At 33.0% G+C, this 15,419-nt stretch overlaps 3 protein-coding genes, 2 non-coding genes and 1 pseudogene across 7 annotated transcripts; 4 read left to right on the forward strand and 2 right to left on the reverse strand.

The window, feature by feature from the left end:
- The first annotated feature begins 432 nt into the window (after positions 1-432).
- Positions 433-1,612, forward strand: LOC100812142 (UDP-glycosyltransferase 85A5-like; annotated as a pseudogene).
- A 174-nt stretch (positions 1,613-1,786) lies between these two features.
- Positions 1,787-3,262, forward strand: LOC106794194 (linamarin synthase 2). Its single transcript, XM_041011943.1, has 2 exons — positions 1,787-1,790; positions 2,259-3,262. The coding sequence occupies exons 1-2, from the start codon at positions 1,787-1,789 to the stop codon at positions 3,188-3,190; spliced, it is 936 nt and encodes a 311-aa protein (XP_040867877.1). The 3' UTR covers positions 3,191-3,262.
- A 408-nt stretch (positions 3,263-3,670) lies between these two features.
- Positions 3,671-3,755, forward strand: TRNAM-CAU (transfer RNA methionine (anticodon CAU)). The gene is given in 2 exon segments: positions 3,671-3,708; positions 3,720-3,755. It is a non-coding gene; the product is annotated as a tRNA-Met (tRNA).
- Positions 3,756-4,807: 1,052 nt separating this feature from the next.
- On the reverse strand, positions 4,808-9,176 carry LOC100793352 (chaperone protein dnaJ A6, chloroplastic). 2 transcript variants are annotated; one of them, XM_006601871.4, is made up of 9 exons: positions 8,975-9,173; positions 8,798-8,896; positions 8,431-8,601; positions 7,961-8,102; positions 7,740-7,797; positions 6,693-6,735; positions 6,300-6,348; positions 6,135-6,215; positions 4,808-6,048 (listed from the first exon to the last, which is right to left on the reverse strand). In XM_006601871.4, exons 3-9 carry the CDS (start codon positions 8,535-8,537, stop codon positions 5,206-5,208), a joined length of 1,323 nt encoding a protein of 440 aa, XP_006601934.1. In that variant the 5' UTR covers positions 8,538-8,601; positions 8,798-8,896; positions 8,975-9,173; the 3' UTR covers positions 4,808-5,205. The 2 variants fall into 2 exon arrangements, with proteins under 2 accessions (XP_006601934.1, XP_003552045.1); XM_003551997.5 differs by lacking the exon at positions 8,798-8,896 and having other exon boundaries at positions 8,975-9,176.
- Positions 9,177-10,955: 1,779 nt separating this feature from the next.
- On the forward strand, positions 10,956-11,046 carry TRNAY-GUA (transfer RNA tyrosine (anticodon GUA)). The gene is given in 2 exon segments: positions 10,956-10,992; positions 11,011-11,046. It is a non-coding gene; the product is annotated as a tRNA-Tyr (tRNA).
- Positions 11,047-11,119: 73 nt separating this feature from the next.
- Positions 11,120-13,715, reverse strand: LOC100812690 (monoacylglycerol lipase ABHD6). Of its 2 annotated transcripts, none has more exons than XM_003552765.5 (4): positions 12,900-13,715; positions 12,175-12,267; positions 12,016-12,083; positions 11,120-11,444 (listed from the first exon to the last, which is right to left on the reverse strand). In XM_003552765.5, exons 1-4 carry the CDS (start codon positions 13,536-13,538, stop codon positions 11,222-11,224), a joined length of 1,023 nt encoding a protein of 340 aa, XP_003552813.1. In that variant the 5' UTR covers positions 13,539-13,715; the 3' UTR covers positions 11,120-11,221. The 2 variants fall into 2 exon arrangements, with proteins under 2 accessions (XP_003552813.1, XP_040867934.1); XM_041012000.1 differs by having other exon boundaries at positions 12,978-13,703.
- Between the last annotated feature and the right edge of the window lie 1,704 nt (positions 13,716-15,419).

Raw genomic sequence — 15,419 nt, forward strand, 5'->3', positions numbered from 1 at the left:
GCGACAAATATATCCAAACGTTACTAGTAGGTTGTGACTAATTATTATAATTTTAAAAAAATTATAATGAGTTGTGATTTTAAAACATAATTAAAGAAAAAAGTGACGTGCAACTATTGTTACTTGTTTGTTTGTCTGTTGTTGTTGAATGATTGTTACTTGTTAGTTTAAGATATATTTCCGCATCAGAACATACATTCACACCGTTTATCCACCAAGTTGGTTTCTATTCTTTCGTAGCCATTGATGTCATCGCTTATGTTCCACAAGGACATTTTGTAATTATCAACCCAACCCCTTTATATGATCTACTAGGTAATTGACTAAATAGTAATGGAAGATTAACTAATACCATGCTAGCTTTGGAATGAGTATTATAAAACGCACTAACCCACATAAACTGAAGTGAATCAGAAAACTCCAGTAAGAAAAATGAGCTTGTCACATGAAAAAAACCCTCGCCCCCAATCCCATGTAGTGTGTGTTCCTTTTCCAGCACAAGGCCATATAAACCCTTTAATACAATTGGCCAAGGCCCTTCACTGGCGTGGTTTCCACATAACTTTTGTCTACACTGAACCAATCATAGACGCTTAGTCTGATCATTGGGCCCAAACTCTGTTAAGGCCCAAGGGTGATGCTAGGTGCACCATCTCCATTGCTTGTCCACCCAACATTTTTTATTAATTCCAAAATTATCCTACATCGAAGGTACGCGAGTTCATGGTTGATCCGTATGGTTTGTATGGATGAACTTGATCTGTAAGTATAATTTAAACATACAGATCAAGTTGATCCGTATGGTTTGTACAGACGAACTTGATTCGTATGATACAGATCAAGTTCGTCCATACAAACCATATGGATCAACTTGATCCATATGATCATACGGATCAACATGATCCGTATGAGTCATACGAATGAACTTAATCCGTATGATTCATACAGATAAACATGATTCGTATGAGTCATACGGATAAACATGATCCGCATGACAACTCGATCCGTATGAGTCATACGGATCAACTTGAGTGAAGGGCATTTTCAGCTATTCACTTAAAATGCTAGGTGTACCAACAATAATGTTGGGTGCGCCTAGCATCACCCAAGGCCCAACCTAGCTTTTAGTATGAGACCATTCCAGATGGGTTACCATCATGGGACAGTGATGGAAACCCAGATGGCGTCGCCCTGTGTGACTCTACTTGAAAGAACTTTTTGGCACCATTCAAAGAGCTTCTGATCAAACTTAACACATCTTCAGGGGCACCTCCAGTTAGTGCCATAATATCTGATGGTCTTATGACTTTTGCAATTCAAGCTACTCAGGATCTGAGCATACCTGAAGCTCAGTTTTGGATTGCCTCTGCATGTGGATTCATGGGATACATGCAATTCAATGAACTAGCCAATAGAGGAATTATTCCATTCGAAGGTCTACTTTTGAGCAACCTATCCCTCTTTCATATTTTAAGTTTATGCTATTTTATTCATCTTTAGAATTTCAAGTTCTTTAATGATATGGTCAAAACATAAAATTTATGTTTTGAAAATAACACTCACTTCATGTGTTGTGATTGAATTATGACAAATTAAATTTCAAGAATTCAAAAATTGGCTTTTGAATAAACTATTCCTTTAATTGGTCTTGATGTTACAAGTATACATAACTAACTTTTGAATAAATTTTCATATTACAAGTATGGGCTACTTTATGTATGTTAGAAATCCCTTATTGTCTAATATAATAAAAATAATTACATAAATATAAAACAATTCGTATCTCATGGGTTAATTTTTAGAGTTAGTATGTAAACTTAAATTCTAGAAGTTTAGAAGTTGAATAAAATCTCACTTTAATTTTGATTTTGGTCACTATGCAGCTTTCTAACAATTTTTTTTCTATAGTTTATATTATTAACGAATAAAGTGAATGATATTTAGACACAACTAAAAATTTATTTTGCATAGTTAGGAAAGTGACCTAACACTTCGAATCTCGTAATAAGAAAATAATATACGTATTCACAGTATAAAAAAAATTATACTACTGTATTATTTAATCTGATATCATAATTTTTTATTAGTCGACAAGGTGAAACATTTTAGTCGAAAATATACACAAAATTACAAATTAAACTCTTCCTTAATCTCCTTTGGTATTGATTATGGATTTGGTTTTGTGGCACAAATGTTTGGCACTAATATATAAATATTTTAGATTGGTCAAGTGATAACTAGGGATTATCTTGTTTCAGATGATGAATCCATTACCGATAGTGAACTAGAAATGCCCATAGATTGGATTCCAGGGATGAAAAACATTCGACTCAAAGACATGCCAAGCTTTATCAGAACCACAGATCTTAAAGAGACCTTGTTCGATTTTATGGGGTCACTAGCAAAGAATTGCTTGACATCATCCGCAATAATTGTTAACACGATCCAAGAGTTTGAACTAGAAGTCCTTGATGCAATCAAGGCCAAGTTTCCCAACATATACAACATTGGCCCAGCTCCCTTGTTAACAAGGCATGTTCCTGAGGACAAGGTTTTGTCCATTGGGTCAAGTTTATGGGTTGAAGACTCTAAGTGTCTCGAATCGCTAGATAAATGGCAACCCAATTCAGTTGTGTATGTGAATTATGGAAGCTGGACAGTGATAACAGAACATCACCTTAAAGAAATTGCTTTGGGCTTTGCAAATAGCATGCACCCATTTTTGTGGATTATTAGGCCTGATGTGATGATGGGTGAATCAGCAATTTTACCAAAAGAGTTTTTTTATGAGATTAAGGAGAGAGGGTACATCACTAATTGGTGCCCTCAAGAAAGAGTGCTAGCACATTCATCAATTGGACTTTTTTTAACACACTGTGGATGGAATTCACTAACGGAAGCTATATGTGAAGGTAAACCTATGATTTGCTGGCCTTTCTTTGCGGAGCAACAAATGAATTGTAGATATGCATGCACAACTTGGGGAATTGGAATGGAGCTGAACCATAGTGTAAAGCGTGGAGAGATTGTTGAGCTTGTTAAGGAAATGATCGAGGGAGATAAGGCAAAGGAAATGAAGCAAAACGTTTTGGAGTGGAGGAAAAAAGCACTAGAAGCCACTGATATTGGTGGCTCATCCTATAATGACTTCAATAGGTTCGTAAAAGAGGCTCTTCATTTTGAAGAGTAATTCAAAATTTAGTGGGTTTTTATGTACAAGTAAACTTAGGATCATGTGATAATGATTTCAATAAGTTGATAGAAGGGGTCTTTATTTTGAAGAACAATTTAATAAATTGTAGAAACTGTCATGCTGGTGGTTATGTAAAAGTAACTTGCACTTCTGATTCCTGTCTCTGGTGTAAAGCAACTAAGTATTTGGAATATATTTTCCAACTGTGATAGATAACCAGCTAGGAAATAATCAAATAGAAGTAAAGTATAATAAATAAATCACAGATAAGAATATCATATTTAGCATGTAGAAAAAAAAACTGAGGACAGTAAAGGTTCCACTGTCACCAATAGTTACAAAAGAGTTACTTTACTCTTGCTTATTAAATACAATAATTTATTAATTAGAGAACAGTTATAAAAAATGTGCTGTAATGTTTGGCTTTAAAATAAATATATATATATATAAGTTAACAGTGCTTATAAATCATTAAATGGGGTGGTGGCGCAGTTGGCTAGCGCGTAGGTCTCATAGCTTCTGAGTTATCCTGAGGTCGAGAGTTCGAGCCTCTCTCACCCCATTACTTTTTTTTCATCTCATTTTTTTGTTCTTCTCGATCCTTCTTTCTCTATTCTCTACCATTGGCCTATTAGGCCCATTTTAAAGGTGTTGTTTTTCACCAAAATGTCCCTGCATCTTCTCAAACTTTTTTACTTGATATAGATTTTGTAAGTTTAATTTTACTTTTTTTAAAAGTCTAATATATATAATTTTACTTGATATAGATTTTTCTTAAGAGGTTTGACCTAGTAAAAGCATGCTAGGTCTGTACGGCTTGAGAGTATGTACAGAGATACTTCACAAGGAATCATGTTGCTCTATTTCCCGGGAGATCGGGACTATAAAGTTCTCTCTTGAGTTTTTTCAACAAAAAAGTTTATTCAAAGGCTTACTTACTAATAAAACTTTTTAAAATAAGTTAAAAATATTTCTAAACAAAAGCACCTTTAACATTTGCACAAACAGAGTAACATATTCTTTTAAAAAAATTGTAAAATTGTTTCTATCCCAAAGTTTCACATTTAGCTTGTTTAGATTTCCGTTTAGAGTGCTCCAAATTTAGTCTAAGTAAACTCACTTTCGTACCATTTTATTATTCTAAAAAATACATTCCAAATTTAGTTTGGACACTAAACTCACTTTCATAACATATTCTATTACTCTCAAAAATATGTTTGCACACTTATATTTTGTTTGAAACCAAATTTCTACAAATGCAAGACCAAGTTTCCTTCTGCAAACTCAATTTGCAAAATAAAAATTACTTCAAAATTAAAGACTAAAATATTTTTTAAGTTTCTAATAAATACTCGTATTTTGTTTTAGGTTCATAATAAATTTTTTCTTTTAGATATTTGATATATTAAAAAATTTGTTTGCGACTTACGCACAGCAATCAGTATCACCATCTTTTTCGTCAACACAATTGCCACTTATTTTTAAGATTTTATTGCTTCTGCAATACAATGTAAACGGAAGAAGAAAAAAGTCACCATATGCTATAGGTATCAACACCGCTAGTGCTACAAGATCAACTGACATTTGCAAAAATTAATTGTGGCAAACAAAATGTTAACAATAAGTTTTTTTGGCTTTATAAATAACTTTAAATAAATTAGTATACATTTCCAATTTTGTCTAAAAACAACACTTGAGAAAATAAAGATGGCATTGCACCTGAGCTGTAGTCCTTCCCCACCCCCACCCTTAAAAAAACAATAACATTGCTAAGGCATATAATAAGTTCCAAAGAAAAAGAAAGATCTCTAGTTTCTTCTGCTCTTCATATCTGCCTGTCTATAAATAAAAAACTAGTAACCTACATCTATCAATATATGCTAACCAATCCCACCACAGTTCTGAAATGAATAGCTGCAGCCCCGAGTTGTGAGTCTCAAGGTCAAGAATGAACCATCCATCATAAAAGGAAATGAGGCTAGAAATACATAGGATACAGGTTCCTCAATAAGTTATCTCCTACTGGTGGCAGCAGTCTTGCCTTTGCTTAAATCAGCTAGTTCCTCAATAAGTTTTCTCTCTTCTTTGCTCAGTTTTTTGGGGATTTCAACTTGCACCCGAACCAATTGATCACCCCTCATATTCTTTTTATTCAGCAAGGGAACACCTTTCTTAGCCATAACAAGTGTTGAGCTTGGTTGAGTCCCAGCTGGGATTTTTAAATCCACCATGCCGTCCACAGTAGGAACCTTAATTGTTGTCCCCAATATTGCATCAATATAAGACACCTTGCATGTGTATAAAATGTTTGTGTCATCTCGCTTAAGCACGGGGTCAGGGATAACTTCAAGAACAACAAAGAGGTCACCGGGAGAACCCCCACGCCTTCCAGCATTACCTTCATTTCGGACCCTTAAACGGCTGCCAGAATCCACACCAGCAGGAACCTTGAGACTTATCCGCTTTGTCTTTCTCACTCGACCTTCCCCAGCACATGTGCTGCAAGGTGTTGAAGTTTCTCCAGTTCCACTGCAAGAAGAGCATGTCATGGACTGCTGAAAGATGCCTAATGGAGTCCTTGTCGACGTGACAACCCGACCCTGACCACCACAAGTGCTACACTTGGATGATTTAGTCCCTGGTTTAGCCCCCAAACCATTGCAGGTTCCACAGCTCTCTAATCGCCGAATCTCTATCTCTTTTTCCACCCCAAAAATGGCTTCTTTGAAGTTCAAAACAAGACTGTAATACTCATCCTCGCCCTCAACTGCTCCATTCCAAGATCCTCTGCTTCCCCCCATGCCACCCATGCCCTCAAACAGTGTCTCAAACAGGTCAAAAGGATTGCTGAAATCCTGAAATCACAAAAATGATCCGTCTTTGAGAAACAGGAAATATGATAACAAAGTCAAACTCCTCATCATCTTTAAAGGTAGCTTACCCCCATGCCCATTCCTGAACCCTTAAGTCCAGCCTCTCCATATGTGTCATATATGGATCGTTTCTCATCATCTGACAAGACCTGCAAAAGAATTTGAATTACAGAAGATCAATTACGAGTAGACATGCATAATGGCCAGCTGTGTTCAACAAGCTGTAGATTTACCTCATATGCATTACTAAGTTCTTTAAATTTCTGTTCTGCATCAGGTTCTCTGCAGCAGAAAGTGAAAATCCATAATAGTTCAAACAACATTAACTAAATGATTGTGAAGACAATAAAATTATGCACCTAGCAAAATTGACTTCTGAGTGCAGAGGTTCTTGGCCTAATTTTTTTATCTAATAAGCAGTTCAGGGAATATACAAAACATACTTTTTAAAAAGAACAAGCCACGGGCTTTATAATCAAAGACATCCAAACCACTTTGTCCACAGCAACAGTGAAATAAAAGAAATAAAAATTTTAAAAGCAAAAAAAAGAGAGTGGGGAACAAGGCAAGGGAACAGAATCAGAAAGTAGACGATGTTCAATATGAAAGAAGAAAGAAAAACTCACTTGTTCACATCAGGATGATAACTCCGGGCAAGCTTCCGATAAGCTGAAATGTCCAAAGTAGAGAGAAATTTGATATTATAATGATACATCAGACAATCAACACATAAAAGATGTGCACACTCAAGTAAATCATATGCAGGAACTGGCAAATAATAACTTCTTAATCACTACCCTCTATCATCATCCTCCTGATCATTGATGTTCCCCATCCGCAATTTTAAACTTCTGCAAATCTATCCTACATTACAAAGAAATGAAAAACAAAATATGTATAGTCTTAATGTTAAGTTTTGGGTGGAAATTTTCCTAGAGGATCTTATACCAGAATTGTAGTTGACATTCTGGCAGAGCATATCCCCAGCCAAATCATTGTCCATGCCAATTAATGAATTATAATGATTCAGAAATGTCATTTGGAAGTGTTTGGGTACGCAACAGTGTGTATATAATTCTGATTAATGACAAATTAGACGGACAATGTCATTACAATTCTGAATGAAATATAGCCACAATATCTCAAATGAATGACAAATTAATAGGCCCTAAAATATTTTTGTTCCATACTGCACACATGTATGCAGCAGTGGAAGTGGGGTTGACAGTGGTGACGGCACCACCAAGGGAGACGGTGCCTGACAATGTAGTAGATGCTTTTCAAAACTAATATGGAGTCACAAATCCTTTTATGTTTTTAAAATTGATGTAAAACTGTAAGTGTGTTAGAAAGAGTTATAAACCATTTTAACAACATTTTAGTCAAACATGTTTTGTTTTGAAATTTACTTTTAAAAACCAAAAATCGCAACCACCCTGGCCCAAACAGACCCTTAAGTTTTAGATGTCGTTTCAGTACTTATCTTGTATGCTTCACATGCTTTTTAGGCAAACCGTTTGGAGCATGTAGCAAGAGTTATATGAAAATAGAAAATCATTTATTAGTTAATGGGCTGATCCTATTGGGGTCATTGATTTTCCTTTACAATGCTACATTAAAAATAGGCCATTCATGAAGTAAATAAAAATAATATATTTGAACATATCAATTACCATTCTTAATTTCAGATTTACTGGAATTTCTTGACACCCCGAGTACAGAATAGTAATCCTGCACATTGGCACACATTATATAATGAGTCAATATATTGAATGTTCATGAGAGTAGCTTAATTTAAGGAGGAATGCTTTCATAAAGCACGATTTGTATAGAAAAACCGAAGGAAATCATTGTTGCTTGGAAATGCATCATGCATGAGTAGTTTAAAACTTACTGCATCTGCTCTAACTATTAACCTCGATCCCCTGCGATGTTGCAAAGTTTGCGATGAACCTTTGTCAAATAGTGCATGCAAGGAATGACAAGAAAAAAAGCTCGAACATGGGGCAACCATAAACCTTATCCTGCTTGTAACACTGCAAGGAAATTAACTTAATTTAATTACACTCTCCAGTGCAATGAACTATGCTGAAAAAAATTGTGTATCCATTGAGTAAGCCTTGGTCAAAGACAAATATTTAATGACAAGTAGGATACAAAACAACCCCAAGATTCTTAGAATTTGAGTGTATGTCCCAACAATAAAACTAATATGGCTGACGATTTCTGTAAAAAATCACGTTATAAACTCGGATCATGGTTATATACCATGGATATTGTGATAAATAAAACTATATTAAAGGTGATTTAGCTCCTTTACAAGTCAACAACATTAGTCAAGAAATATTTAATTATATGACTAACTTGTTCCTGGATGATGCAATCTTTCCCAACCCAGTCGATCCCGCGAAAATCTGAGGATGAATTCCCCATTGAGTAGCTGATGTATTACCAAAAGGTGCAATGGCCATCTAATATATTTTCAGCAAGATAATATGCCAAAAAATACAAAATTTCTCGATGAAATCCTGCTAGCTGAAAAACAAAATTATAAAATATCACAACATAAATCACCAAAAAGCACTTTGTCGATGCTAAGTGAACCTGGTAATGAGTAATGAATTACAAGCTAGTCAGATTCAATAATCAATATACCATAAACCAAAAGAATGAAGAAAAACAACTACCGTAAACGACACAGGGGATAAAGAAGAATGAATTAGTGACTTACATATAAGTTTGGGTGTTGTTAAGCAAATAAAAACATGTTTATGTCATAATTCTCAGACACGACAGCAATGGAATAAAAAATGAACGACAATAGTCCAATCTACAATGAAGGAACGAATAAAAACATGTTTTATGTGATAATTCTGAGACAGGACAATAATGGAATAGGAAGAGAAACCTTAGCCACTGCTGCTATGCTACAGTGTTGTGGGAAGGAGTGGGTGTGGGAATTGGAGGATGAGGTTACAGTGTTGTAGGAAATGGAGCACTCTTATTTGCTTTGCTTATAGGATGACACAGAACCTCGTGGACGAGTTTTCTTTCACCCTTTTATTTTCGTTTACCACTAACGTTGGCCTCTCTACTTCCCTGTTTCTAGAACCCTAATGCCATTTTTTTGGGTTCGATTCAATTTTGTATTAAGAATAAAATTGATTTTATTCATTTTTTAAATTATAGATTTTCAATTTCATTTTAAAAAATTTATATGTGATTTTTTATAATCATATATGATACGTTTTTCAATAAATTGTTGTGTAAAAACGAATCAATGTTTAATTAAATATTTTTAATAGAAAAAGATTTTTGGTTTTTAATTGTTTTAATTCTTGCTCGATTAATTAGTTAGTTTTAAATATGATGAAATAATTTTTAAATATCTTTAAAATAGTATTTTATTAATTACTATTTTAAAAAACTAACCGTTTCGAACATTGAGAATACTAAGGGAGTGTTTGGTTTGGTTGTTTTCTGTTTTTATTTTTACTGAAAATAGAAAACGGTGATGAAAATGTGTTTGGTTGGATTTCCGAAAACTGAAAATGAAAACAGAAACAACCCGAAAATGAAAACAATAAATTTTCGTTTTTAGTGTTTTCAGAAATGAAATTGTGGTAACAATGAATGTAATTTTAAGCAAATATAAACATACAAAAAGACAAGAAGTCAATCTATCATAAATTTTCAAGTTTTTTTATTTCATGAAAACAGAAAACAAAAGTCAAACCAAACATATTTTCAGAATTCTAATTTCTTGAAAATAAAAACAATTTTTAGAAAATGAAAACAGGAAATGAAAACAGAAATGAAAATACAAATCAAACACACCTAAGCTTCTCTCAACTAATTATATTTCTCATTATGCATTATTTCTCTCCCACTAATATTTTTCAGTTAAGTAATAATAATAAAATATTCAATTTTTCTCGAGACTTATGGGACTTATGTTAAGGAAAATCTTTATCTTACTGATTTGTACTATGTATAGAAAGATTGGGAGAATCTTTATCTTATTGATTTGTACTCTGTATGGAAAGATTGGAATAGATGATTTTTTAAGTGATTAATGTTGGAATATGATTTTCGATGCATATGACCAAAGAAGACCGAACAACAATAATTACTTGAGAAATAATTGATTGTAACTAGTTTAGTAGAAAATGTTTTTGATGTTTGGATATGAACTTGTAACATGTCAATTATGTATACAATAAAAAATGCATATAAGTTATAATTGATTGTTAAATTTTTTAACTCTTACGAGTTAGTTTCTATGGTGGACTATCAATTAAGTAATGTATCAGTGAATCATTATTGATAATCATTAAATATATTAATTAAAAATTGGATGGATGAGATTTAGTTAGCTCATTTGCAATTTACTTCTTGTCTAAAAGCATGATTTGAATTGATGTGAAAATTTGTATGATCAATTTTGAGATCTTTAAGAGTGAAGAAAGGTAAAATGATGAGGAATTTGAGTGGCGTTAAGGGTTTTCCATCGCTTCAATGTCAGTTAAAGACTGATATAAATAACCTTTTTACACTAAATAAAATCAAGAATTAGATCAAATTATTGTAAATTTAGGTATTTTTTCAATTAACTTATTTAAAAATAAAAAAAAATACAATTTTTAAGAGTACTTAGAAAAAAAATACTACAATTGTTTTCTCACACGCAACAAGTAAAAAAGAAAAAATCACAAACTCGCAAAGTTGCAATAATCCCCAGATGACTGAGAGTAGGATTAGGATTGGTGTAATGTTCCACTCATTACTCTAGAGTAACAGCAAACTCACTATTTGCTTGAATAGATGTGGAATATGCTTCAAATGTTATTATACTTCTTATACTTTCCTAACACGGATTCTACCATCATCCGACCTTAGCTCAGTTGGTAGAGCGGAGGACTGTAGTGGGGATCCCTAGCTGAAATCCTTAGGTCGCTGGTTCGAATCCGGCAGGTCGGATGTTTTCCTTTTTGACAAATTAAACAAAATATGTTTACCATCTGGGACACAAACACACTAGTGACGCTCAACATTTGCAAACCACACTACAACATGTAATCCTTTCAAGTTTAAATTGGTAGCAGAGATATATAGTACTAAGGTTCTCTCACTTTTTCCCAACATAAAATATGGCTCATAGCTGTTGCATAAAATAATCGAGAAACATACATATCCACAATGCTGAAAAGTTTTTCTGCTTCTGAGGGTCAACCTTTAGACCATTGCTGTGATTTTCTTGCTTGGATGGATCAATGAGGAAGGATTTTAAATTCTTGCACAGCTCATTAGGCTTCTCTACATTGATTGCATGCCCTGCATTCGTAATGACTACAAGTTGTGCCTTCTCTCCTACGTGCCTGATACAACAGCAAAAGTAATAAAATTCACAAAATTCATAACAATCAAGTAAATACATTACACAAAAACAGAGGGGGCACAAACACAAAAAGTTGAAGAAGAAATTGCTCTAGTATTCTCAAAAGTTTAATTGCACATAGTTGTAGTTTAAAGTATAGAAACTAAATTTTAAAAAATAGAGATTAAGTTCACCTATTTTTTAAAGTATATAAGAATTTCGATTTAAAATTATAAGGAATAAAATAAAGTTTGACTAAAAATATAATAATCAAATACATGTTTTATCTTATAAATTATGATTAATCATAACATCTCTCTTACAACAAACCAAGATTAACCCTAGTGTAAGCATGAAGACGCTTACTTATCAGTGTACGCATCATGGTTCCTTTGCTTCACTCAACAAGAAAAATATATTCTTTTTACTGGCTTTTAATTATTACTTCAATTTGTAATATTCATTTAAAAAAAATGGGAACAAAATTTTTAGTTCCATTGCATTGTCCCATGGCTCTTAAAAGATAAAATCAATAATAATGAGTACAACAACTTCAATTTCTAAAAATTTACCTCTTCAGTCTGTGAGCTAACTCCAGTGGGAATACCTGGTCCTGCTCTCCCCAGATAATTTGCATAGGCTGTATTATTGAAAAGTTACAGAGCAAGAATGTAAATGTGGCCAATTTAACTCAAAATATAAGGTCGGAAGCAAATTAATTAAAAGAGAACCTTGGTTATCTTAGGAAGATTAGACAGTTTTCTATCCTTATGCAATGCTTGAATTAGTTCTGTCCTCTCCTGCCGGTACTCTGTACACATCACCTGCATGTAAACAACATATCTTCATAATTATCAGGTAAGTAAGTAATAAATTAATTCTATTTCTAAAATTAATTTTAAATTAAAATAATTTTTATAACTTCTATGCTAAATAAAAAGTTACATAATTTTTTTTCTATCAATTTTTTTAGAATAAAAACATTCAAATATAAATTGATTCATTTTAACAATCAATTTTAACTAAAGTCAGTTTTATTCAAAATTATTTTCCCTAGATAATACAAACACACACTTGATAGCTACATATAGCAAGTAGTAACCAATTTCAGCTTGAAAATAAATATAAATCTGTTTTATTCCTTTTACTATATATAACAAACACCAACTACATCTTTGCCGTTGGAAATGTTATAGTGCTCCTTGACAACTCCAACGGATATAAAAATGTTTGATCTGCTGATAAAATTATTTTTTTCTTAAACATAATTTTGTATCTGCAAACCATACACATTAATGTATGTTTAGATTTCAGTTTAAATTACGTGCACGAATTTTAAAATAAATCTAATTATTCACAAATTTAATTTTCTTTTGAAAAAAGGATTCTAATATTTTGCGAACTTCATTTTAATCCAAATCTTAATTTTGCAACTAAAAACCAAACATCTACTTACATGAATGAAATCTTTGAGAAAACAAGTTGGCAAGAGTTTGATAGGGTTGGCGAAGGTAAGCTGCAGCAGTTCCCTAACCTTCTGCGGTGTCTGCGGCAGCAAAACACTAACAACCTCGTCAACACTTTTAACCCAAAACATTCCCTCATCCTCCATGTCCCTGTCCTCCAAGCACACGCCAGCACAACACACCACCACCTTCTCCACCCTCTCCGGGAACATCGCCGCTACAGCATACGCCACAAAGCCGCCGTAGCTCAGCCCCACCACGCTTGTTTGGCGGACCCCTAGAGCCTCCAGCAGAGCCATCACGCACTTCGCTTGGAACCACTCCGACCTCTCGGGTCGTGTCGTGTGGGAATCTCCGAAGAAGAGCAGGTCGGGGACGTATACGTTGAAGTGGCGCGTGAGGGGGGAGATGAAGTGGTTCCACTGCCACGTGGCGTTGGCTCCGATGCCGTGGATGAGAAGAAGGGAAGTGGTGGAGTGGTTATGGGCCTTGGGGGCCCAACAATGCATGATGGTGCCGTCGCCGAGATCGGTGGTTGTGGATTTGAGTCCGGCCCGGGAGAAGGAATACCGCAAGTACCGGTCACGCCAAGTGGTGAAGCTCAAACACCTCCTACTGCTACTACCCATTTATTTACCCTTTTTTAAAATAATAATTATAAGTGTTGGACATGAAGTGTGGAGGAATGAATGAGCAAACAGGGTGAAAACTTAGAAAGGGATTAGTTACAGAGTCGTGTTATTGCAGAGTGGAAGATTGAAATGGCATGGCAGGGAAAGAGTTCATTTGGTGCGTTTTTTTCATCCTTACTTGACTAACTCGTAACCTTTTTGATTAATTTAATTTAAGTATTTAATAGATAAATTTAATTTACTAATTTATGACTTATTGGAAAAAGTATGTTTTTGTCATTTTAAAATTATTGAAGTTAAGTTTTAATCCCTTTAATTTTTTTTCATCTCTTTAATTTTGAAATGTCTTATTTTTTGTACATCTAAATTTAAAATGCATTATTTGAAATGGTTTACAACTATAACGTATTAAATTAAGTTTATATAACCGGTCCAACCTTTACACAAATTCATATGGAAAATAAAAGTTAGATATTTCATTCTCATGTTATAAATTTATTTTTTATAAAAATGAGTGCTTGGAATATTAAATTTTTTATTAAACAATTAATTAGTCTTAAATTAAGTTAAATATATACTTAACATGTTGATGTGGCATTAATGTAATCATTAAGAAATACAAAAATCACCATCGTTATTACATAATTCAGAATTTGTAAGTTAACCAAGAAGGTTGAATTTAGCAATAGAAATTAGTAGTTAATTTCTCATAATGTAATAAATTAATATTTAAATTTTCAGTAAAAGAAGTATTTACATTTATCTTATGTTTGATAGAGGAGAAAGAAAATGAAAAAGAAGAGAAATTTGAAATTTAAATTGAAGGAAAAATAAAACAAAATAAAAGTTTAAATTTTTGTTTCTAGAAGACAATTATTTACTTTTTACTTTTTACTTTTTCTTGAAATAAACAAAGAAAATTCATGGTTATTCATGTTTTCTTTTCTTACATTTTTCATCTCTTTTCCGAAGCTTGTTTTATATATTATTGTTTTAAAAAAATATATCTTGAAAAAATTATAACTTAATAAATTAAAATATTAAATAAGACAATTTTTAAAAGGTGCCATGGGCAGAAATCGGGGGACAGTAGTTTTTTCTTTTGACTTTTGAGAAAAACAAATCTGATTAGTTAAATAAAGTTTCTCCACGAAAAAGATTGAAAAGGACAAAATATTCTAGTCCAAACGACCTCGTGGACTTTGATTCACCTAATCCGAGAGCGAAAGCCCCAAATGCAGTGTTATTTAATCCGATTTCACTTTTTTTTGTTTTTTTTAAAGAGGAAAATTAGTGCATCTTTAACTGTAGTCAACTAATCACTTAAAAATAAGTAGTAATTACCACAAGTTGCACAATTAAAATTGTTAATGAATAAGTAAAAAATGACAATCATACTAATGTGTAACAACTGATTTTAGCCCAACCGAAGAGGTTTTCTTTAGGAAAAGTCTTTAACTACCAAAAGTTAATTGACAAATTGAGAGATAGAGAGAGAAAAGAGATAAATATTAATATGATAGATCATGAGATACAATAAAAAAAAAGAGATTTGTTGATAAGGTGTTTGATATTTAGGAGTGGTAAAATATAAGAACTCTTTTCTTTTTTTTATTGGCTTGGCTGAATGAAAAGGTATTCATGTATAAGTAGGAACCAAATAATAATCTTGGACCTTGCCATCGAGGTTTTTATTCAAGTTGAAACTTCATGTTGACGGAATATTAATGACTAATGAAACTTTTGTTCACTTGAATGATAGTTTTTCTCTCCTACCATAATGATAGTTTTAAGAATTGTTGTATGTATATAAGATAGTGTTGTTGGGATATTGGAGAAGGAAAATGCTAAAAAGTTACGAATTGATTTTCGTAAAAA

Source organism: Glycine max, chromosome 18 (assembly GCF_000004515.6).
Source record: "Glycine max cultivar Williams 82 chromosome 18, Glycine_max_v4.0, whole genome shotgun sequence".
NCBI classification, from domain to species: Eukaryota; Viridiplantae; Streptophyta; class Magnoliopsida; order Fabales; family Fabaceae; genus Glycine; species Glycine max.